The 18,991-nt window shown below is 42.5% G+C and overlaps 1 protein-coding gene across 4 annotated transcripts in view; it reads right to left on the bottom strand.

Moving 5' to 3' along the window:
- sfswap (splicing factor SWAP) overlaps window positions 1-18,991 on the bottom strand; it is a 123,713-nt gene that overhangs the window by 95,178 nt on the left and 9,544 nt on the right. For all 4 annotated transcript variants that reach the window (XM_034193107.1, XM_034193108.1, XM_034193110.1 and 1 more), the window contains 2 exons: window positions 12,635-12,766; window positions 3,766-3,842 (listed from right to left, as the gene is read on the bottom strand). In XM_034193107.1, the coding sequence (XP_034048998.1) occupies window positions 3,766-3,842; window positions 12,635-12,766 (209 nt within the window). The remainder of the gene's footprint in view (window positions 1-3,765; window positions 3,843-12,634; window positions 12,767-18,991) is intronic.

Genomic DNA, 18,991 nt, shown 5'->3' with positions numbered 1-18,991 from the left:
TCTATTCTTTCGCCTCCGGTGTTACCATTGCGGGGTACGGAGGCAGGACCCGCAAAGAATCCAAGTCATTAAAAAGATATAAACCTCTCTCAGCGGCCATGGAGCTCTGCGGCTCCGATTACCGAGACGTGCGGCGCTGCGGATTTTGCCGCAAGAAGTCTGTCCTTGCGAGCAACAGGTGTCACCGGCCGCTCCGCATCAAAATGGCGAGCGTAGTCTCTGGACTTGTGCCAAGTTGGCTGCACCTCCATTCAGTAGACAGGGACGTGGTGCTGGCTGCACAGCAGACACAGGGCGATGTGAGTGGCCCGCGGCGGAATTTAATGAGCGCATGCACTCGGTAAGCGCATCGGAGGCAGTGAGAGCGAGGCGTCGGGGAAGAACAGCGCCCGCTGTCGATGTCGCCGCTGATCTGAGCATGCAGAGCTGTATCTCGCATTCATTGCAGCTTACTTTTGGATGTTGAAAGCAGGATGTGTATAACAGTAACATTACTAACAGATAAAATCAATTTCAATGCGGGATCGGACTGAAGGCGGGAGCGCGTCTTGTCCCCGACGTCATGGAAATGATCCGGATGTACAAACTGTTTCCACGGAGGGCTAAATTTTAGCTGCAAATCTGTCATTTTTAAATGAAGATTTCTCAGCTGAATTACAAATATGGGCTTACAGATTTACTTTACTGCATTCACAAGGGTCTTATAAATACATATCAGCTATTTCTTTCTGAAATCTGACCACATTTATTTCAATGCAGGTCTACTTTAACTACTACGACCACTGCAACTGCTAAAGTGTTTAATAGCCTAGATTTCTCCATGTATGTCAAAGTAAGTGTGCCAAGTTGGGTTCAATTCCAAGGTGCCATTTGGACAGGAGAGGGAGGGAGGGAGGGACGGATGGACACACACACACACACACACACACACTACCCGCCCTACAGGTGAGAAGTTTGCTAGGGAGAGATTTGGAATGCTGAAATCATATACCATGGAATGGAATTACAATCATTATGTTGTCATTCACCTGCTATAAGATAGTCACGATGGGGACATTTGAGCGAATAGCTTCACACTGGTCACAAATGTTTATGCAAGGATGTAAAAGTAATATATTTTGATGCAGCTATTTCTGCATCATGATCACAGTCCACTCTCCTATCAAAGGACCTCCAGGTACACAATGTTGATAAAAATTTCGCATTTGCTTTTCCGGTTCTTCACAAAGATTTTTAAATGCTCATGGTCCCGGCTAAACAGTCAGTTTGCTGTGATAAATGCCATGTGTTTGGATTCAGTTCTGATTAACACTCCTGGCCAGATGGTGGCAGTAATGCAGCTGTTGGTCTGCCAGCCGTCATAAAACTTCACAGAAGAAAAAGAGTTGTGGCTAGTTAGCCTGCTAATAGATTTTTATGAGATGATAGTACCCAATTTTATACATCTATGAGGAGCACATGAAGACTAAGGCCCCGATCACACGGCACGAACGAAGGACACCGAAACCCAAACGAAACAAGAAATCTGGACTTTCTTTGACTTTCGGAGACAATGTTTAACTGTTGTCCAGCTTTGTTCCTGTAGCTGGCGCTTCATTATAATTTTCAAACTGTTGAAAAATGTGAACAAATCCCAACGACAACCTGAATTCATCTGTATTCCGATTTGCTTTCTGTGTTGACGATTCCTCATTGTTTGCGTAGTTCCCATAGTGTCAGCATTCTGTTTGAGTGTCGGCCAACTTTGTCCAACCTCCCGAGTCTGACATCTTGCACGAACGTTGACGATATCAACTAAAGATCTGACAAGCTGAACATGACTCATCCATGTGTGGGATGAAAAGCAACGTTGTCATACAGAAACAATAGCGGCAAGAATGTTTGATCCACTGGAACGGCTGTGTGCATGCACACCAGCCATTTGTGGCTGGAAGGGCAGTACACGCGCGCGCGCGCGCACACACACACACACACACACACACACACACACACACACGTCGCGTGCTGTGTGACTGGACCCAAATCCCCCCATGTTACTCCAATGTCTAGATAGATGACACAAAACAAAGTGATCAGATAAGCTGTTTATGCGTGATGTGGGAAGAGCGGGATGGACGGACATACATACATACAGTGAGGAAAATAAGTATTTGAACACCCTGCGGTTTTGCAAGTTCTCCCACATAGAAATCATAGAGGGGTCTGAAATTTTCATCTTAGGTGTATGTTCACTGTGAGAGACAATCTAAAAAAAAAATATCCAAAAATCAATGTATAATTTTTTAATAATTTATTTGTATATTACTTCTGCAAATAAGTATTTGAACACCTATGAAAATCAACGTTAATATTTGGTACAGTAGCCATTGTTTGCAATTACAGAGGTCAAATGTTTCCTGTAGTTTTTCACCAGGTTTTCACACACTGCAGCAGCGATTTTGGTCCACTCCTCCATACAGATCTTCTCTAGATCTTTCAGGTTTGGCGTTTCAGCTCCCTCCAAAGATTTTCTATTGAGTTCAGGACTGGAGACTGGCCAGGCCACTCCAGGACCTTGAAATGCTTCTTACAGACCTAATCCTTAGTTGCCCTGGCTGTGTGTTTGGGGTCATTGTCATGCTGGAAGACCCAGCCATGACCCATCTTCAATGCTCTTACTGAGGGAAGGAGGTCGTTTGCCAAAATCTCGCAATACATGACCCCATCCATCCACCCTTCAATACGTGCAGTCGTCCTGTCCCCTTTTCAGAAGAGCACCCCCAGAGTATGATGTTTCCACCCCTGTGCTTCACAGTTGGGATGGTTTTCTTGGGGTTGTTCTCATCCTCTAAACATGGTAAGTGGAGTTGTTTCCAAAAATCTCTATTCTGGTCTCATCTGACCACATGACCTTCTCCCATGCCTCCTCTGGATCATCCAGATGGTCACTGGTGAACTTCAAACGGGCCTGGCTGGACATGTGCTGGCTTGAGCAGGGGGACCTTGCTGCCCTGCAGGATTTTAAACCATGACAGCATCATGTGTCACTAATCTAATCTTTGTGACTGTGGTCCCAGCTCTCTTCAGGTCATTGACCAGGTCCTCCTGTGTAGTTCTGAGCTTTCTCAGAATCATCCTTACCACACAAAGTGAGATCTTGCATGGAATCCCAGACAGAGGGAGATTGACAGTCATCTTGTGTTTCTTCCACTTTCTAATAAATAATCATAACAGTTGTTGTCTTCTACCAAGCTGCTTGCCTGTTGTCCTGTAGTCCAGCCCAGCCTTATGCAGGTCTACAGTTTTGTCCACGGTGTCCTTAGACAGCTCTTTGGTCTTGGCTATGGTGGACAGGTTGGAGTGTGGTTGATTGAGTGTGTGAACAGGTATCTTTTATACAGGTGACAAGTTCAAACAGGTGCAATTAATACAGGTAAAGAGTGCAGAATAAGAGGGCTTCTTAAAGAAAAATTAACACGTCTGTGTGAGACAGAATTCTTGCTGGTTAGTAGGTGTTCAAATACTTATTCGCAGCAGTAACATACAAATAAATTATATAAAAAAAAAAAAAATCATACATTGTGATTTCCTGATTTTTTTTTTTAGATTATGTCTCTCACAGTGGACTTGCACCTAAGATGAAAATTTCAGACCCCTCCATGATTTCTAAGTGGGAGATCTTGCAAACCCGCAGGGTGTTCAAATACTTATTTTCCTCACTGTATCTATCGATCACTCAATATGTATGTAAAATAAACAACAGTGATCCAATGACATATCACTTACCAGTTCAACATCAGGAGGGATGGCCAGTCCTGGGGGAGCAACAAATGGTTCCTCACTATCCTCAGGTTCGGCCTCATCTGGACATTTGTCAACAGAAGAAAGAGGGTGGAAGAAATTAAAAAGGGCCAAATTCTTATTAGTCATTTGTAACAAAACTACTCACCTGTACCACAGCTGGTTAATAAGGTTATGCTGATTTCTGGAATGCTTTGAAAACTGGATTAGCTTCAACTTCAATAACATTTTGTCCACTGCGCAAAACTATGAGGGAAACTAAATGTACCACTCATTAACGATTATATGAAAAACAGATGTCAAAATGTTACTACCCACATAAACAAAAACTAAAGCACAGTGAAATTGGAGTGGACAAGTCAAACAGTTTAGTAATCCCAGCGGAACATGAACCAGTTAAACCAACAGTGACATAAGAGCCTACAAAACAAGATTTCGATAGCACATCAGCAGTTTTTCAGTTTTTTCAATCATTGCTTCATATGTTTAGATAAGAAGGCAGACACTTAAGGATTGCTGATCTCTGAACCCACTCTTCCTTCATACTACTGCCCATCCAAAAACAATCTAAAGATTAATTATATCCCCTTGAATTAGAATGATTTTCCTTCATACACATTTTCACATGGTGTTCCATTATTCCGTGATGTTTCATTGAAATCCAAATGGTCCAATGCTACAAGAAACACTGACAGACAGGGTGATTTTTCTAAACACCCCCCAAAGTCATATTTTTTGTTTGTGGGTAATGTATTATACAGGGATGAGAATGGGCAAAGAGAAAAAAAAAAACTATGAAAATCAGTGGGGGTCTGTGGGCCGCCGCAGGCCCCCAGTAAGGTCCAGGGGCAGTGCCCCTAGTGGGGGCTCACAGGCTTTGAGCATTTTAGAGGCATTTCGCGGACACTAAAGAGACCCAATTTCATAGATTTCTATTTTATATTTTTTTGTATGTTGGCGTATGTGGAAACCTGACTGTATTAAAATTATCTGTAGACCTTCTTTCAGTCATACCTGTCTAGTGCTTCAGCCCGTGTACTTACTATAAATACCATAGCACTGCCATCACTGAACATGCCAAAACTATTCTTTAAGTGTCTTTCCTTAACCTGCAATGAGCTCTAAAATATACTGAAACTTCATGCAAGTATGTGTAAATCCTTTAAAGAGATTAAAACCTATCAAAACGACAATATTTGTGGTATAAAACTGTATTTACATGTAAAATGCATGGATACAAATTATTGTCCCACAATAAATTCCTAAATTACACCATTAAAAAGCACACATCGTGTGCATCAGCTGTACCACAGACTATCAAATTCGCCGAATTCAGCATGCAGGCAAAATATGTCTAGTCATCTTTTAACGGTTTATCTATCAAAGAGTATAAAGTGAAGGAAATCAATTGTAAGGCCTGAAAGAAATTTCTGTGGGAAGTATTTTAGCCTTAAGTTAACGGTAACAGAACATGGAAACAAATTTTGATGAAATTTCGTACATAAATGCTGGTTTTGCAGCCCTGAATTTCACATCAGTAGGTGTACTGTATAAATAACTGCGCCACATTTAAAAATTTCAGTGATTGCAACCACATTTTAATTGCATGTATAGAATTATTGGACACGCACCTGAGCACTGGATGTTCTGTCGATGGCCGCTATCAGGAGCTTGGGCTGATTACTTTGTTTACTATTAATTTGAATGACATGTTTCTTCATCTTGCAGTGTTCATCCAAGGTTTTGTTGATGAAATACAAACATAACATGCAGAGAGCTTTACCGGGGAGATCAACCTTGGGGTCGAATTCACAGAGGCTTGCTTTTGTCCCATAAACGTCCACATCTCGCTCCACTAAAACCTATTATTTTACACCACTATCGATAACTTTAACACAGTCTTCGTCCTCCCCCTCTGTAATTTTGGCCATGTTTACGACACAGCTCAACAGCCCAAACTTGCAGAAAATCAAAATGCCCATGTCTGGGTACTTTCAGTGACTTTAGATATTACAGAGATTCCGATTGGCTGAAGGTTCACTGTCGTAGAAAAAGTAACCAAAGGTTACGAAGGGTTGATGTCGGCTTGAACTTACTAAACTTTATTTCCAGTCCTTCCGATACTGTGAATCCACTTGTTTCTATTCTAAGGTTTGCATTCTTAAGCCCCTTTCACACCAGGCCTGCATAGAGTTGCATATGCTGCGTATCTAATATGCAGGAATGTCTGCGTCAGTTGCAAGGGGGTAAAGCTTGGCTCCACAGGACTGCTTGGACACGCAGATAGAGTTGATACATTGGAAAAGGTCAGAATACATTATTATTATTATTATAATACAGGAGTTAATGGACTTTATTACTGATTTCTCTTATCTGATTTCTCTTGTGGTTTATCGTTTTTCCTGTCCCACGCTGCAGGTGTGCACTCTGTGTTCCAGTTTATCTTTCTTCTTGTGCAGCCCTGCAGGTGTGCGCTCTGATTTCTCTTCTAGTTTATCTTTCTTCTTGTGCAGCGCTGCAGGTGTGCACTCCGTTTTCTGTTCTAGTTTGTCATTCTTCCTGTGACCACAGAGCTGCAGCCGGTGATTGCACGCACGTGCGATCCGTCCATGAGTGGATGTGGAGATGTCCTCCATGAGGAGTTATACTGGATGTGGACATGTCCTCTCGTCTGTGAGGAGTTAATGGACTTTATTTAACGCAATCGTGAGAGAACTTGAGGAGACCAAAGTGCCGAGGAGCTGAAGCCAGGCTGTAATGAGCTTTTTTTTTTTTTTCTTTTTCTTTTAATTGTTCACATGTGCTCTTTGAGTGGTATAGTTTTACTGCATTGTGTTACGGTATAAAAAGTTCGACAACAATCCTACGTGATTTATAGCTTGGCAACAATGGAGCACAGCGGGAATCATAAATTGGCATCAAGGCTCAAAATGCCGGGAATTACTTGTTGTGTCCCTGGATGCTTCAATAACCATCTCATGGATAAACATGTGAACTACTATGTTTTTCTTAAAGCCCCTTTCGCACCGGGCCAACATAGAGTTGTGTCATGACAACGCCAAGTTTATGCAGCCTTTGTTACAATTCTTGCTGTTTTGACCCCATAACATTCAGTCATAGATAGTCCAAACTATACTATTTTGGAATATTTATGTTCAGCCAAATAATGTGATATAGCTTTCAATATGATTGGAACATTTTTTTTTTTATTTTGACCCCTGTGTAATTCTTAAATTGACCCCTACGTGGCTGCCTATTGAAAATTCAAGTGGCTACTCAGTCTTTTCAAGAGTAACGTTTAAGAAGTATTGGTGCCAACTTTGGTGCTTGTATCACCTTTGGAAGGATTCCTCTGTAAATATTCTGTTATCTGCTGCACTATACGCTCCCCCTATGCTGTAAAAAAGTCTTCATGAGAACCCTGTAAAGTTATGCTTTTTTTTTTTTTTTTTTAAAGATTTTTACAAACTTATTAAAAACAAGAATATCTAAGAAATGACGTGTGCCATTACGTGGTAAAGGCTGTGTATTCACAGCCTTTATCATGAAGCTCAAATTTGAGCTCAGCTGCATCCTCCCTCCACTGATCATCCTTGAGATGTTTCTTCAGCTTAATTGGAGTCCACCTGGGGTAAATTCAGTTGAATGGACACGATTTGAAAAGGCACACACCTGTCTACATATATGGTCCACAGCTGTTAGTGCATGTCAGAGCACAAAACAAGCATGAAGTCAACGGAATTGTCTGTAGAACGCCGAGACAAGACTGTCTTGAGGCACAAATCTGGGGAAGGGTACATAGCATAGAGTTGGCTATAGCGAAGCTAGAGGGCAGAGTCACACCTGGCCGTGTGCCATCAAGGAGCATGCGCTACCATTACCAAAGATGGCAAAAGGCCCTCTTTGGTTCTTTTTTCTTTCCTGTTTTTTTTTTTTTCTCTTCTTACTTTTCTTTCATCTTTCTGGCCTTCCTTTCTTGCATCTTTCTTGGCTCAACATGCACGCTGTATTGCACATCCAGGTACTTCGTGTCTTTTTTGCCTTCTTTGGTAACGACGGCGTGCCACTATGTAGATGTGGCAGCGTTACGTTAGCGGAATAGGGAGTGTGCACTCTAGCTTCACTATATCCATCTCTATGGTACAGAAACATTTCTGCTGCATTGACAGTCCCAATGAGCACAGTGGCCTCCATCATCCATAAATGGAAGAAGTTTGGATCCACCAGGACTCATCCTGCAGCTGGCCATCCAGCGAACCGGGAGAGAAGGGCCTTCGTCAGGGAGGTGACCAAGAACCCAATAGTCACTCTGTCAGAGCTCCAACATTCCTCTATGGAGCAAGGAGAACCTTCCAGAAGGACACCCATCTCTGCAGCAATCCACCAATCAGGCCTGTATGGTAGAGTGGTCAGACAGAAGCCACTCCTAAGTAAAAAGCACAGCCCGCTTGGAGTTTGCCCAAAGGCACCTGAAGGACTCTCAGACCATTTTGGTCATGCAGGGGATTGTTGGAAATGTGTGCCTGCTGCGGACATACACTGGTCTGATGAGACAAGAATTCAACTCTTTGGCGTGAATGCCAGGTGTCATGTTTGGAGGAAACCAGGCAGTGAAGCACAGTGGTAGTGAGAGACTAGTCAGGATTGAGGGAAAGATGAATGCAGCAATGTACACAGGCATCCTAGATGAAAACCTGCTACAGAGTGCTCTTGACCTCAGACTGGGGCGACAGTTCATCTTTCAGCAGGACAATGACCCTAAGGACACATCCAAGATATCAAAGGAGTGGCTTCAGGACAACTCTGTGAATGTCCTTGAGTGGCCCAGCCACAGTACTGGCAGTGGTTTACGTTTACGACAGGTGTTCCGAAGAAATCAAGAAGGATGAATTAGAAGAAATACGATTCACCTGTTAACCCCTCAACAAGTTTAAATTGCTTGCAATAATATGATGTGAAATTAATGGATGCATTGTAAAAATGACAGGAATTAATTAGTGTAAGATTTTACACTGAGATTAATAATATGCCTGAAGTAAATTGGCCATAATTTGTCACAAACAATACTGCATTATTCTGCAATTACCCCTCCAACTTCTTTGGAATTAATTCAGGAGCCGACAATGGGGGAAAAATTATTTGATATTTGATGGCATAATTGTGAGCTTATCACTCAACACCAACACTGTTCTGGGCTCTTAATTTGCATTGTAGTGGGAAAAAGCTCAGCTTTTACATAAATGTATTCATCGAAGATCTGGATATTAAACATGCTTCAAATTAAATGCCTCTTAATGAAATAACACCAATTAAAAACACGCTCAAATTGTTCACTGCCACATGTGATGCATGACCATTAACAGATTTATTTCCAAAAGAAAAATGTGAATAGCAAATGTAGTAACATGAAACAGCTCTGTCACCTTTTCAGAGAAACACGTCTACATACTGGTGGGGATGTATGTTGTTTAAGGAACCGTTAGCAGTCCCCATTTCACAGACTTAAAGATGCACATGTGACATTTGGGTCAACACATAACCGCACACAAATGACTGACAACCACAGCTGACACGTGTTGCGTTTCAACTCTTTAAGCATTGCCATTTCCCCAAGACCGCCAGCAGAGAACAGTGCATGCGCACCTCTCAACAAAAACAAAAAGAAGGCTGCAAGACGTCTCACTGCAAGCTACTTTGGCTGTGTTACGGCCTGTCAGCTCCATGAAAATGATTATTCTTTTTTATAGTTGTTCAAATGGGCAAGGAGGGGTCATTTATCTTGCCAGCCATAGTTCTGTACTTGTCCCAGACAACTGGATAGGCCTTACTGTCAAGTCCTGAATATTTCTACCAACATGTGGATCTAATTGTTTTGATTGATAAATGTCAAATTTGGATTTTCCAAATGTTAACTACTAAAGCAATGCTGACAATTAAAAAAAAAAAAAAAAAAAAAAGCAGGACATGGAATTGCAGTGCCTGGACACTTTGTCCTATACAAAACAAAGACACATGGCAGCTGAGCATCAAATCCAACCAAAGTACTTGGGCTTCAGTGAAGTTGGACAAGAACCACAAGATATGAAAGTTGTGAGGTAAAAGCTTAGGGCCCCTTCACGCAAAGCATGAATGAGGCCGAATGGCGCACGAAGGAAGAATCACGAAAAATTGGAGCCGTCTCTAACACCTCGTACACCTGTCACCACAACCATTCGCGCATCATCAGTGGCTGAAAGACAGAGTGCGCTGTGAGTGCCCATTCAAACCCTCTCGGCAGGTGTCTGTCAAATTCCAGGTGCCACACACGAACATCCAATACCACTCACGCAACACTTAGGAAATGTGGGGCCATTCGCGCAGCCAGCTCGAAAATGGAGAGCACGTGATCACTTTCGAGCTGGTTGTGAAATTTGTCTAAGTGCGCCACAAGTGTGTTACTTGGCAACGCCACACTTGTGGCAAGCCAGTGTGTCGGCTCCCCCTCAACACGTGGCGTGCGTGTGTATCACCTGTGTCCTGTGAGTGGTACGCCGCAGGACAGACACCGCGTCATGTGGGACATAGCTTACGTGGGTGCATTCAGATCACCAGCTACGTGTTCATGATCTGACACCCTTAGGCCAAATCAAAGTTATGGAATCACTAAGGAAACTGAGGCTTTTGTTTGCTTATTAAAGATGAAGCAAAATACACCAGTTATTTCTACCTGAAGTCTGGTTTTTATGACAGTGATTCAGAATATGTTGTGAATTTACTACAAAAATGCTTCTATATGCCCACTTATTTTCCTTATTTGGTTCTTTTCTCCTCTGGGAAATATGTTGGAGAATGTAAGCTTCCACTTGACACTTCTTACATTTCTTTTATTAATAAAAGATAATAGCAAGGATAAGAGATAAACCTTGCTCATGTATGGCGCCTTGGGGAGACACTGAGATGTGGGTCTGTCAAAGTGAAGTAAATTCATCCCCTTTTATTATTATGGATCTTTACAAATACTTTATATAAAAAAAAAACCAAAACAAAAAAAACAAAGTAATCACATTGAGAGAGGGAAAAAAAAAAAAAAAAAAAAATCACGTATCAATTGTTGGGGGGGGGGGGGGGGGGGGTGCATCAAGACACACTAAAAATAGATTAAGATTTGCAACACTCTGAATCATAACCAAACTGTGGAGTACCCAGAAATTTCCACCACTATTAATTGTTGGAGCTAAGAATGTGAGCGGCTAACAATGAATAAAATCTGTTTTTTACCATCCTGACCGACGTGCACACACTCGCTTGCCTTTATAGTTACCACTGGAGTCGTACCCCACAGTACCAGAAAGTGCTGTGAAGAAGCCCAGAAGATGATGCCAGGAATTTTCAACCTGATAGCATAGCATCTTATTTCTGCAAGCTGGAAATCATTTTTACCTGAGGCCATCAAATACGGCCATCGGGTATTGGGAAGGCTTTGAGTCCATCAGTCTGTCTGCCCATCTGTCTGAGCTCAGCGCAAGTCCAGTCCTATTACTGCCAAAATCTTCAAATTCACAGGGAACATTCTTGGGACACAGACCTTGGACAAGTTCAAACATGGTTCACTCACATTCTGTTTCAAATCTGTTCATTTGTTTTTTTTATGAGTACCAGGGGTGACAGCCAATCAGAGTAAAGCTGTGCCATGACATCAGTGGCAGGTCTGTCTAAAATCGCTTCATTTGTGTGTTTATATAACATGTTTCTCGTATATTATGTAAAAGCTAGCAAGAAATAAACATTTATAAAACTGAAAATGCCATTTTTGGAACTTAATAACACCTCTGAAGTGATTAAGAAGACGTTTCATCGACGTTAGCATGATGACATCACAGGTTGGTTTAGCTAGCTGCAAAAGTCCATTTCTTTTGTGTGTTAACATAGCCTCTGTCATGTATTATGTAAAATCTAGTGAGAAATAAACACTTCTAAAACTGAAAACGCTATTTTTGGAACCTAATAACACTTCTGGAGCAAAATCGCGGGCATTAGAGTGCACGCTAACTCAAAGCTAACTTCCTATGGAGTTAAATTTGTCTCATGGATACCTGAAAATGCACAGAGTGAGCTACAGATATTCCTTGATTTGCAGAACTTGTCAAAAGCTCATGTACATGCAAGATCTCATGTAGATGTTAAAATGTAAATACAGTTTTTGATTGAATAAGGGGCTTTATTGAACATGTACAAATTGTACATAAGACAATAGAATCCTAATAATTAATTAAACAACTGCAAATTATAACGTACACAATGCTCATATGGCCGAAGGTATTTTAGCATTGCATTATATTTTAATGCTTGATGTAAAAACTGAACTAATTGTTCTCCACTGTTTTGCCGTGATTGAAGTCTGTCATGCAGTACAGACATTATGCTGTTATGAGATGTAATCAGAGCCTTGGCTCCGTTTGATTACCCATAATTCTGTTATTTGTGTCTGTCAACTGGGATGCAGCAGGAGGGAATGAAAAACTGGCCTTAACAGTGCCAGCTAAAAAGAGGTTTTATTGTATAGAACCCTTCTCTCATTAACTGCGCATTCATTTAAAAATAAAATACTTTAATGAAAATCATTAGATACACCTTATCAAAATCTGAAATTCTGCTGTAAGCAGCTTTGAGAAAATAAAAACCAAAAGAAAGTCTCTGCCAAAATACCACAAGCACAACCTACCCCCCCCCCCCCAAAAAAAAATCTGCATATGGTATTAAAGGTGTCATAACCTTTTATTTTCACACTCATGCACAACATTTATCTGCGTCCATGTCAGAAAGTGTGATGCACATGCTTGAGCGTGACCAATGGTGTTCAAGGGAGCGTTCTCACCAGTTTCTCTGTTTGCATCCTCCTCCTCTGTGGGCTGGGAGGGATCATAGTAGTCAGCACTGTATTTGAAAGCCACTGCGTTGTAGGAACCTTCATCAGCGAGAGCCTCACTCAGACGTTTGTACTCCTCCTCTGCATGGAAAGAAACACAACACTGTCCGTAAATATCACACCAGTGTGGGTCAGAGTCGACTTGCACCACCACCAATATGTCCATTCACAATAGTGTAATATTTAAATAGTGTAGTTAAATTAGAAAAACCATGACAGTGACATTAACAACAAAAAACTGTGTAAAGAACCCAAAGTCCTTTGTACAAAAAAAAAAAAAAAGTATTTTCTGACCAAATATGGGGGAAGTGGTATTAAAGTAGTCACTTGTATGCAATCACCTGAAATTATTTACCCTTATAGGAGCCTTCAGAATGATTCAATGTCAATCTGAAGAATGACAGAAAAAGTCATTTGTCCAGCAATAAGTTCTAAAGTGTGCAAAATGTCATTCTGGCACACAATGAGTGGCTTACATGAATTCAAGGACAATGGCATTTTTCCTACCTGTAGGCAGCCTCCAAAAAAATCTTGATGTTAAAGAGTGCACTGAGTAGTCATAAATGTGCGCACGTATGAGGGTAAGGTGTAATTTTGTGTGCAGGGTGCAATGGAAATGAGGAGAAGTGTGATAATGTGAAGGATTATTTGGAGCTGCACGAGTGCCACTTGTCTTCAAACCAGAGGAGCAGCCCCATAGAACGCACTGGGCCCATAGATCACATGGCACAGAGCTACACGCCCCTGTAGGAGAGGGCACACAGCCAACAGGACCAGAGGGCGAGATGACCACAGACCAGCCACCCCAGGAGAGGATGCACCCAAGAGGCCCACAAACCAACGCCACATCGCAGGAATGAGATATAGGACCCAAACCCTACAGAGAGAGCGGCCCAGAACCCCTCTGGTACCACACACAGCAACACAAGTCTGAAGCACTCCTGGGCATTCCTGCCCCAGTCAAGGTCACAGCAGCATAGAGAATGAGAAGGCCCACCCCGGCTGCACAAAAGGGTACCTCTACTGCCCATGAGGGGTCCCAAAAACTTCACACCTCCCCCAATCACACCATGCCCACCACCACTCACAATCCAACTCAAGGCCACCCCTGAGGACCCTGAGAGAAAGCTGGCCCATGACACGACACCCATAAGAGCCCATCCCAACACTATGAGCTACTTTTCAGGGGGATATATTAGGGGCTCCAGCCTAAGATCCCAGTGCGATATCCCAGGGTCATAGGTTGAGCCCTCTGTGCCCCCAACTCCCATGGTCATGTGCAACAAACACAGTGGAATACAGGTCATGACTAAATTGGGTTTTTACAAAATTGAAACTGTGTTTGGACTAAACTGAGTTGACATATTTTAAGCAGATTCAAATTAGGGGGTGAAGTCACCATAACAAAATAAATAAATAAATAATAATTAAAAAAAAAGATTACTCAAAGGGCATAAAATCTGTACCTTTTGTTTTCAATAATAAATCATTTGATTGGTCAATCAAAATAAAAAGTTAGCTTGGATCAACTGTTGTATTTTACTACAAAATGTGAATGTAATGTGAAACTTTAACATGATTTTCTTGAACAATCATAAAAATTTGATCACACAGAAACAATTGATACAATTGTTACCCAAACACAAAAAATAGATATAGAGCTTACGGTCACATTTCATATACTGGTGTACCAAAAGGGTGGGCTTGTCACACTCTGGTCAATTTTTTATGAACATCAGATGTAATTTCTTAGAGACGAGAAGACCTATCAAGACAATCTTGGTGTCATTTTAAAGCTTAAGATGTTCTCTTTCAAGTACTATTTCATAACATTTGGACATAAATCAAGGAACTTCTGGTCTGTTGTCGGGGGTGGACTCGTCGGTGGTGGCGATTCAATAGTCTTTTTTTGCCCAGATGTCATTAAATATGGTATATTATGAAAGAACGGGTTCTTCATAACATATTGACACCAGTTCCATACATTTTGCATGACAATTGACTGAATAATGCTATTGTATGCAAAAAAGGTTAATTCTGAGAAATACAACAAAAATGTTTTGAATTCCAATACATTTTCCATTTATTTATGTCACATAAATTGCGTTTTTTGTCTCAAACTAAATGGAATAATTAAATCCAGAAGGTTGCAAAGGGATACATGTGTATACTTTACATAATGAATTTTGAAAAAAAAATGACCATTTGTTACACTTTTTAGACCCAGTTTGTAAAATGCAACCAGCAAGAATAGACAAGTGGATTAAGTAACAAGAGTAAAGGCTGTGTTTGGGCTGCATAAGACAAGAACAAGGCCAGAATTACAGAAAGGTTGAGTATAAGATGCATAGTACATTCACATAAAAGCAGAGGATCATGTAAGCAAATGTTTATTATTTATATACATTCAACACAAAATGAAAACGTTCTATCATGCCATAGATTTACAAATACAATAGTGATTGAATACATGCGTATGATGTGATGATTAATGCTACGCTGAGGCACGCCGGCTCGCTGTCGGAGGCTCAGAGTTTACCTTGGACCAGTAACAAAATTGGTACTACTGCTCCTGACCAGTAGGCTCAAAAAATATTTCTCCAACCCTGTAATTACACTTAACAGTACACATGCACTTCAATGTCAGCAGTGATTTGTACTCTTCACTGAAATTGTCTCTGTCTGGCGTAGCGTTCTATACAAATTCATGTTTACAATGCCAACATTTATCTGTTAACACCTGCAAGGGCACATTGCATGTACATATCAGATAATAGGCAGGGGAACTCAGCCGAGTACTGGCTTGTCTGTATTTGGGCCCAGAGCAGGAGAACTACTCCAGCTACCACTCACAGGGGAGCGAGTGTTGCCACCTTCACCACTTTTGGGAGCATTAAAACAAAAACCCGCAGATATTTCTGCCTGCTTTTCAAGTGGTTGACGCAACATACTTTGCAAAGGGCGTTCTCTGTCTGCTGATGGGAGTGTGCGGGGCACGTGTCTGTGTGCACAATACAGAGAGTAGAGAATTGTAAACATGCCACTCAAGACAAAAATGACATGTCATGTCAGTAAGATAAATAGCATAAGGCTATTTAGTTTGTTTAATGAAAGGACAAGGCTCCATAGGAAATGTAACCTGAAATGACTTCTGCTGTTATCTGGCGCTACATAGAAAAAAATAAACTTGACCTTCAAATGGGGGCGGGGGGGGCTCCCCCCATAATATAATGAAAACATTATAGGTTTTCTGAAGTCATTTCCAGAAAATGACTTCTTCTGTCTTCATGAAATTTGCTGAAGATGTGTCTGGCCTGGAATAAATGCCCTAAAATTATGAGATCGACCTGGATAAAGAGGTGGAATTTCCAAACAGATTTTTAATATTGTGGGGGAAGGTGTTTGAAAATGGGTTTCAACAAGTTTCACAAAACATGAAATGCAAACCACAGTAAAGCTGATGCTCCACATACACACACGGTTATTTTTCCATGGCACTGCCTCTTATTTTGAAACGCTTGACAAACTATCAAGGACAAAATCCTCACTCAAACTATCAGCATCTCTAATGCCTTCTCATTTTCATAGCAGTGGACAGATGGATAATAGCCTGAGTAAATGGGGTCAGGTCTCCATATTCAAGGGCAAGCCCGCCTGTGGAATAAACCATCTATGCAAGTGTGAGGGTGTGTATGCAAAGCAAATCACACAGCGACTCATTTGCTGTCCATTTAACCATAATAACATATTTCACTTAAGACTGTACTTTATTAAACTAATTACAGTCTCTTACAGAAATTCTTTGTCATCACAACAGGCCACTTCATGCCAAGGTAAAATGATTGAGATGCAAAGATCTCTCTATGAATCTACAGCAAGCACAAAGACAAACGGCATGTCTCAAGTTCAGAGTTATCACAGGTCATCTTCTAACCGATGTTAAGTTTAAAACGCTTCACTATGGATCATTACTCTTCCTGAACTGTCACATAAGAAGCCTGGATATGATGCTTTGAGAAATGTGTACTTCCTTGCAGCCGTGTCTTATTTAAAAATAAATATTATATATATATATATTACTCAAAGATTATTTATGGTCTGCTATGCACTGCAGCAAGATGAAATATATTATCTCACAGGCCCAGGCCACCAAAAACAAGCACACACACACACACAAGATAAAATGAGAGTTACGAATGTAACTACGGTTCTATGAATTCCGGATGACCGCCAGAGGGCGGTGCTTTAGCACATGGATAACTACATGTGCGCAGCACAGAGGTCGAGAATATATACCAACAAAGTCACACCATTGAATGTGACCTGGATGACATCACTGGTTGTCTTTATATACCAGACGCACCCAGCGCTCGCTTCTTTTTGGAATGAACTCGCAAGACTGAGTGACAAGCAACTCTGGCGGTCATCCGGAATTCATAGAACCGTAGTTACATTCGTAACTCTTGTTCTATTTCATTCCTCCTGACCGCCAGAGGGCGGTGCTTTAGCACCTGGATGACTTAATACCAACAAGGTCACGAAGAGTTACACTCACCTCGCATCAGCAGTGGGGAGTGGAGACAGACAACACCGCCGAAGTCACCGCAGGAGGAGCAGCCACATTCAGTCTGTAATAGCGGGTGAAGGTACAGGACGAAGCCCACGTAGCAGCAGCACAAATATCACTCAAAGGGACACCTCTCAGTGCAGCCCAGGAGGTGGACACCCCTCTGATGGAATGGCACGTAACCTTAGGAGGCTGAAGACCTCTGGACCTGTATACTTGTAAAATGGCATCCACGACCCAATGCGAGAGTCGCTGCTTTGAGACAGCACAGCCTCTTATGTGATCACCGTAACACACAAACAGGGCATCCGTTTTCCGGATCCCGGCAGTCGCACTAATGTACTGCTTCAACATTTGGACACACATACACATATACAGTATACATATACAGGACACACCACACATACAGTTGAAGGCGTTCTGGGTGAGGGTGCCAAATCCTCCCCTGTAGCTGTGACAACAAATCCTTCCTCTCCGGGAGAGCCCAAAGTTCTCCCTCGAGGAGTTTGTAAATCATGGGAAACCAAATCCTGCCAGGCCAGAATGGAGCAACCAGCAGCACCCTGTGGCTGCTCTGATCTATCCTGTGCAGTGTCAACATCAGCAGCGGGAGAGGAGGGAAGGCATAAAGGAGGCAATCCGGCCACGGGTGAGCCAATGCATCCTGCCCCAGCGGGCTGTCTGGTTCCAAGAGGGAGTACCATCGTGGGCAATGTGTCGAGGTGCTTGAAGCGAAAAGGTCCACTTCCGCTGCACCATATTTCTGCCAGATCATTTGGACCACAATCGGGTTCAGTCTCCACTCTCCCGGAGGTGGTTTCTGTCTGGAGAGTAAATCCGCTGCGCTGTTCTGTACACCGGGCAGATGAACTGCTCTGACACTCTGAAGGCGAGGCAACGCCCATAAGAGAAGCTTCCGAGTTTCTGCCAATGAGTGATTGGACCTGGAGCCCCCCCCGATGGTTTATGTGATAGACTGTTGACGTGTTGTCCGACTGGACAAGAACATGTCTTCCTCTCAGTGCCGGGAAGAAATGCTTGAGAGCCAGTCGCACAGCGCGAAGCTCCAGCGCGTTTATGTGTTGGAGTCTCTCCTGGGGACTCCAGACACCCCTCACCATCCTGTGATTCCACACGGCCCCCCAACCTTTGAGTGATGCATCTGTAACAACCACCTCTCGGCGAGAAGGAACAGAGCCTAGAGGGACACCCCTGCAGATGAAGTCCACGTTCCCCCAGGGTTTGAGGTGCAGAAGGCACTGGTTGGAGAGTCGTACAAGCCTGTGCTGATGCAACTTTGAGTTGAGGCCTAGGTTGTTGATCCAAATCTGTAGGGGACGTAAGAACAGAAGTCCCAATGGTACCACTAGCGACACTGCAGTCAATTTTCCCATCAACCAGAGCAGCAAACCAAAAGGTAGCATCACAGCCCGTTGAATGTGTGAAAGGAGACGAATTACATTGTCCACTCTCTGCGGGGATGGCGATGCAGTCATAGTCAGGGAGTTGATGGCAATGCCGATGAAGGTCGTTTGTTGACTGGGAACAAGAGAACGCTTTGCAAAGTTCACTGTGAGTCCTAAATGAGAGACATGGTTCAGTAGAAGAGCTGTGTCGCTGTGCGCCTGCTCCTGAGTCAGAGCGGAGACAAGCCAATCGTCTAAGTAGGGTAGGATTCTTAATCCAAGAGCTTGCAGTGGGGCTAGTGCTGCAGCCGTACATCTGGTAAATGTACGAGG

The sequence above is a fragment of the Thalassophryne amazonica genome, chromosome 17 (assembly GCF_902500255.1).
Source record: "Thalassophryne amazonica chromosome 17, fThaAma1.1, whole genome shotgun sequence".
NCBI classification, from domain to species: Eukaryota; Metazoa; Chordata; class Actinopteri; order Batrachoidiformes; family Batrachoididae; genus Thalassophryne; species Thalassophryne amazonica.
The sequence above is the reverse complement of the archived record's forward strand: the minus strand, read 5'-3'. Positions and strand labels throughout refer to the sequence as shown.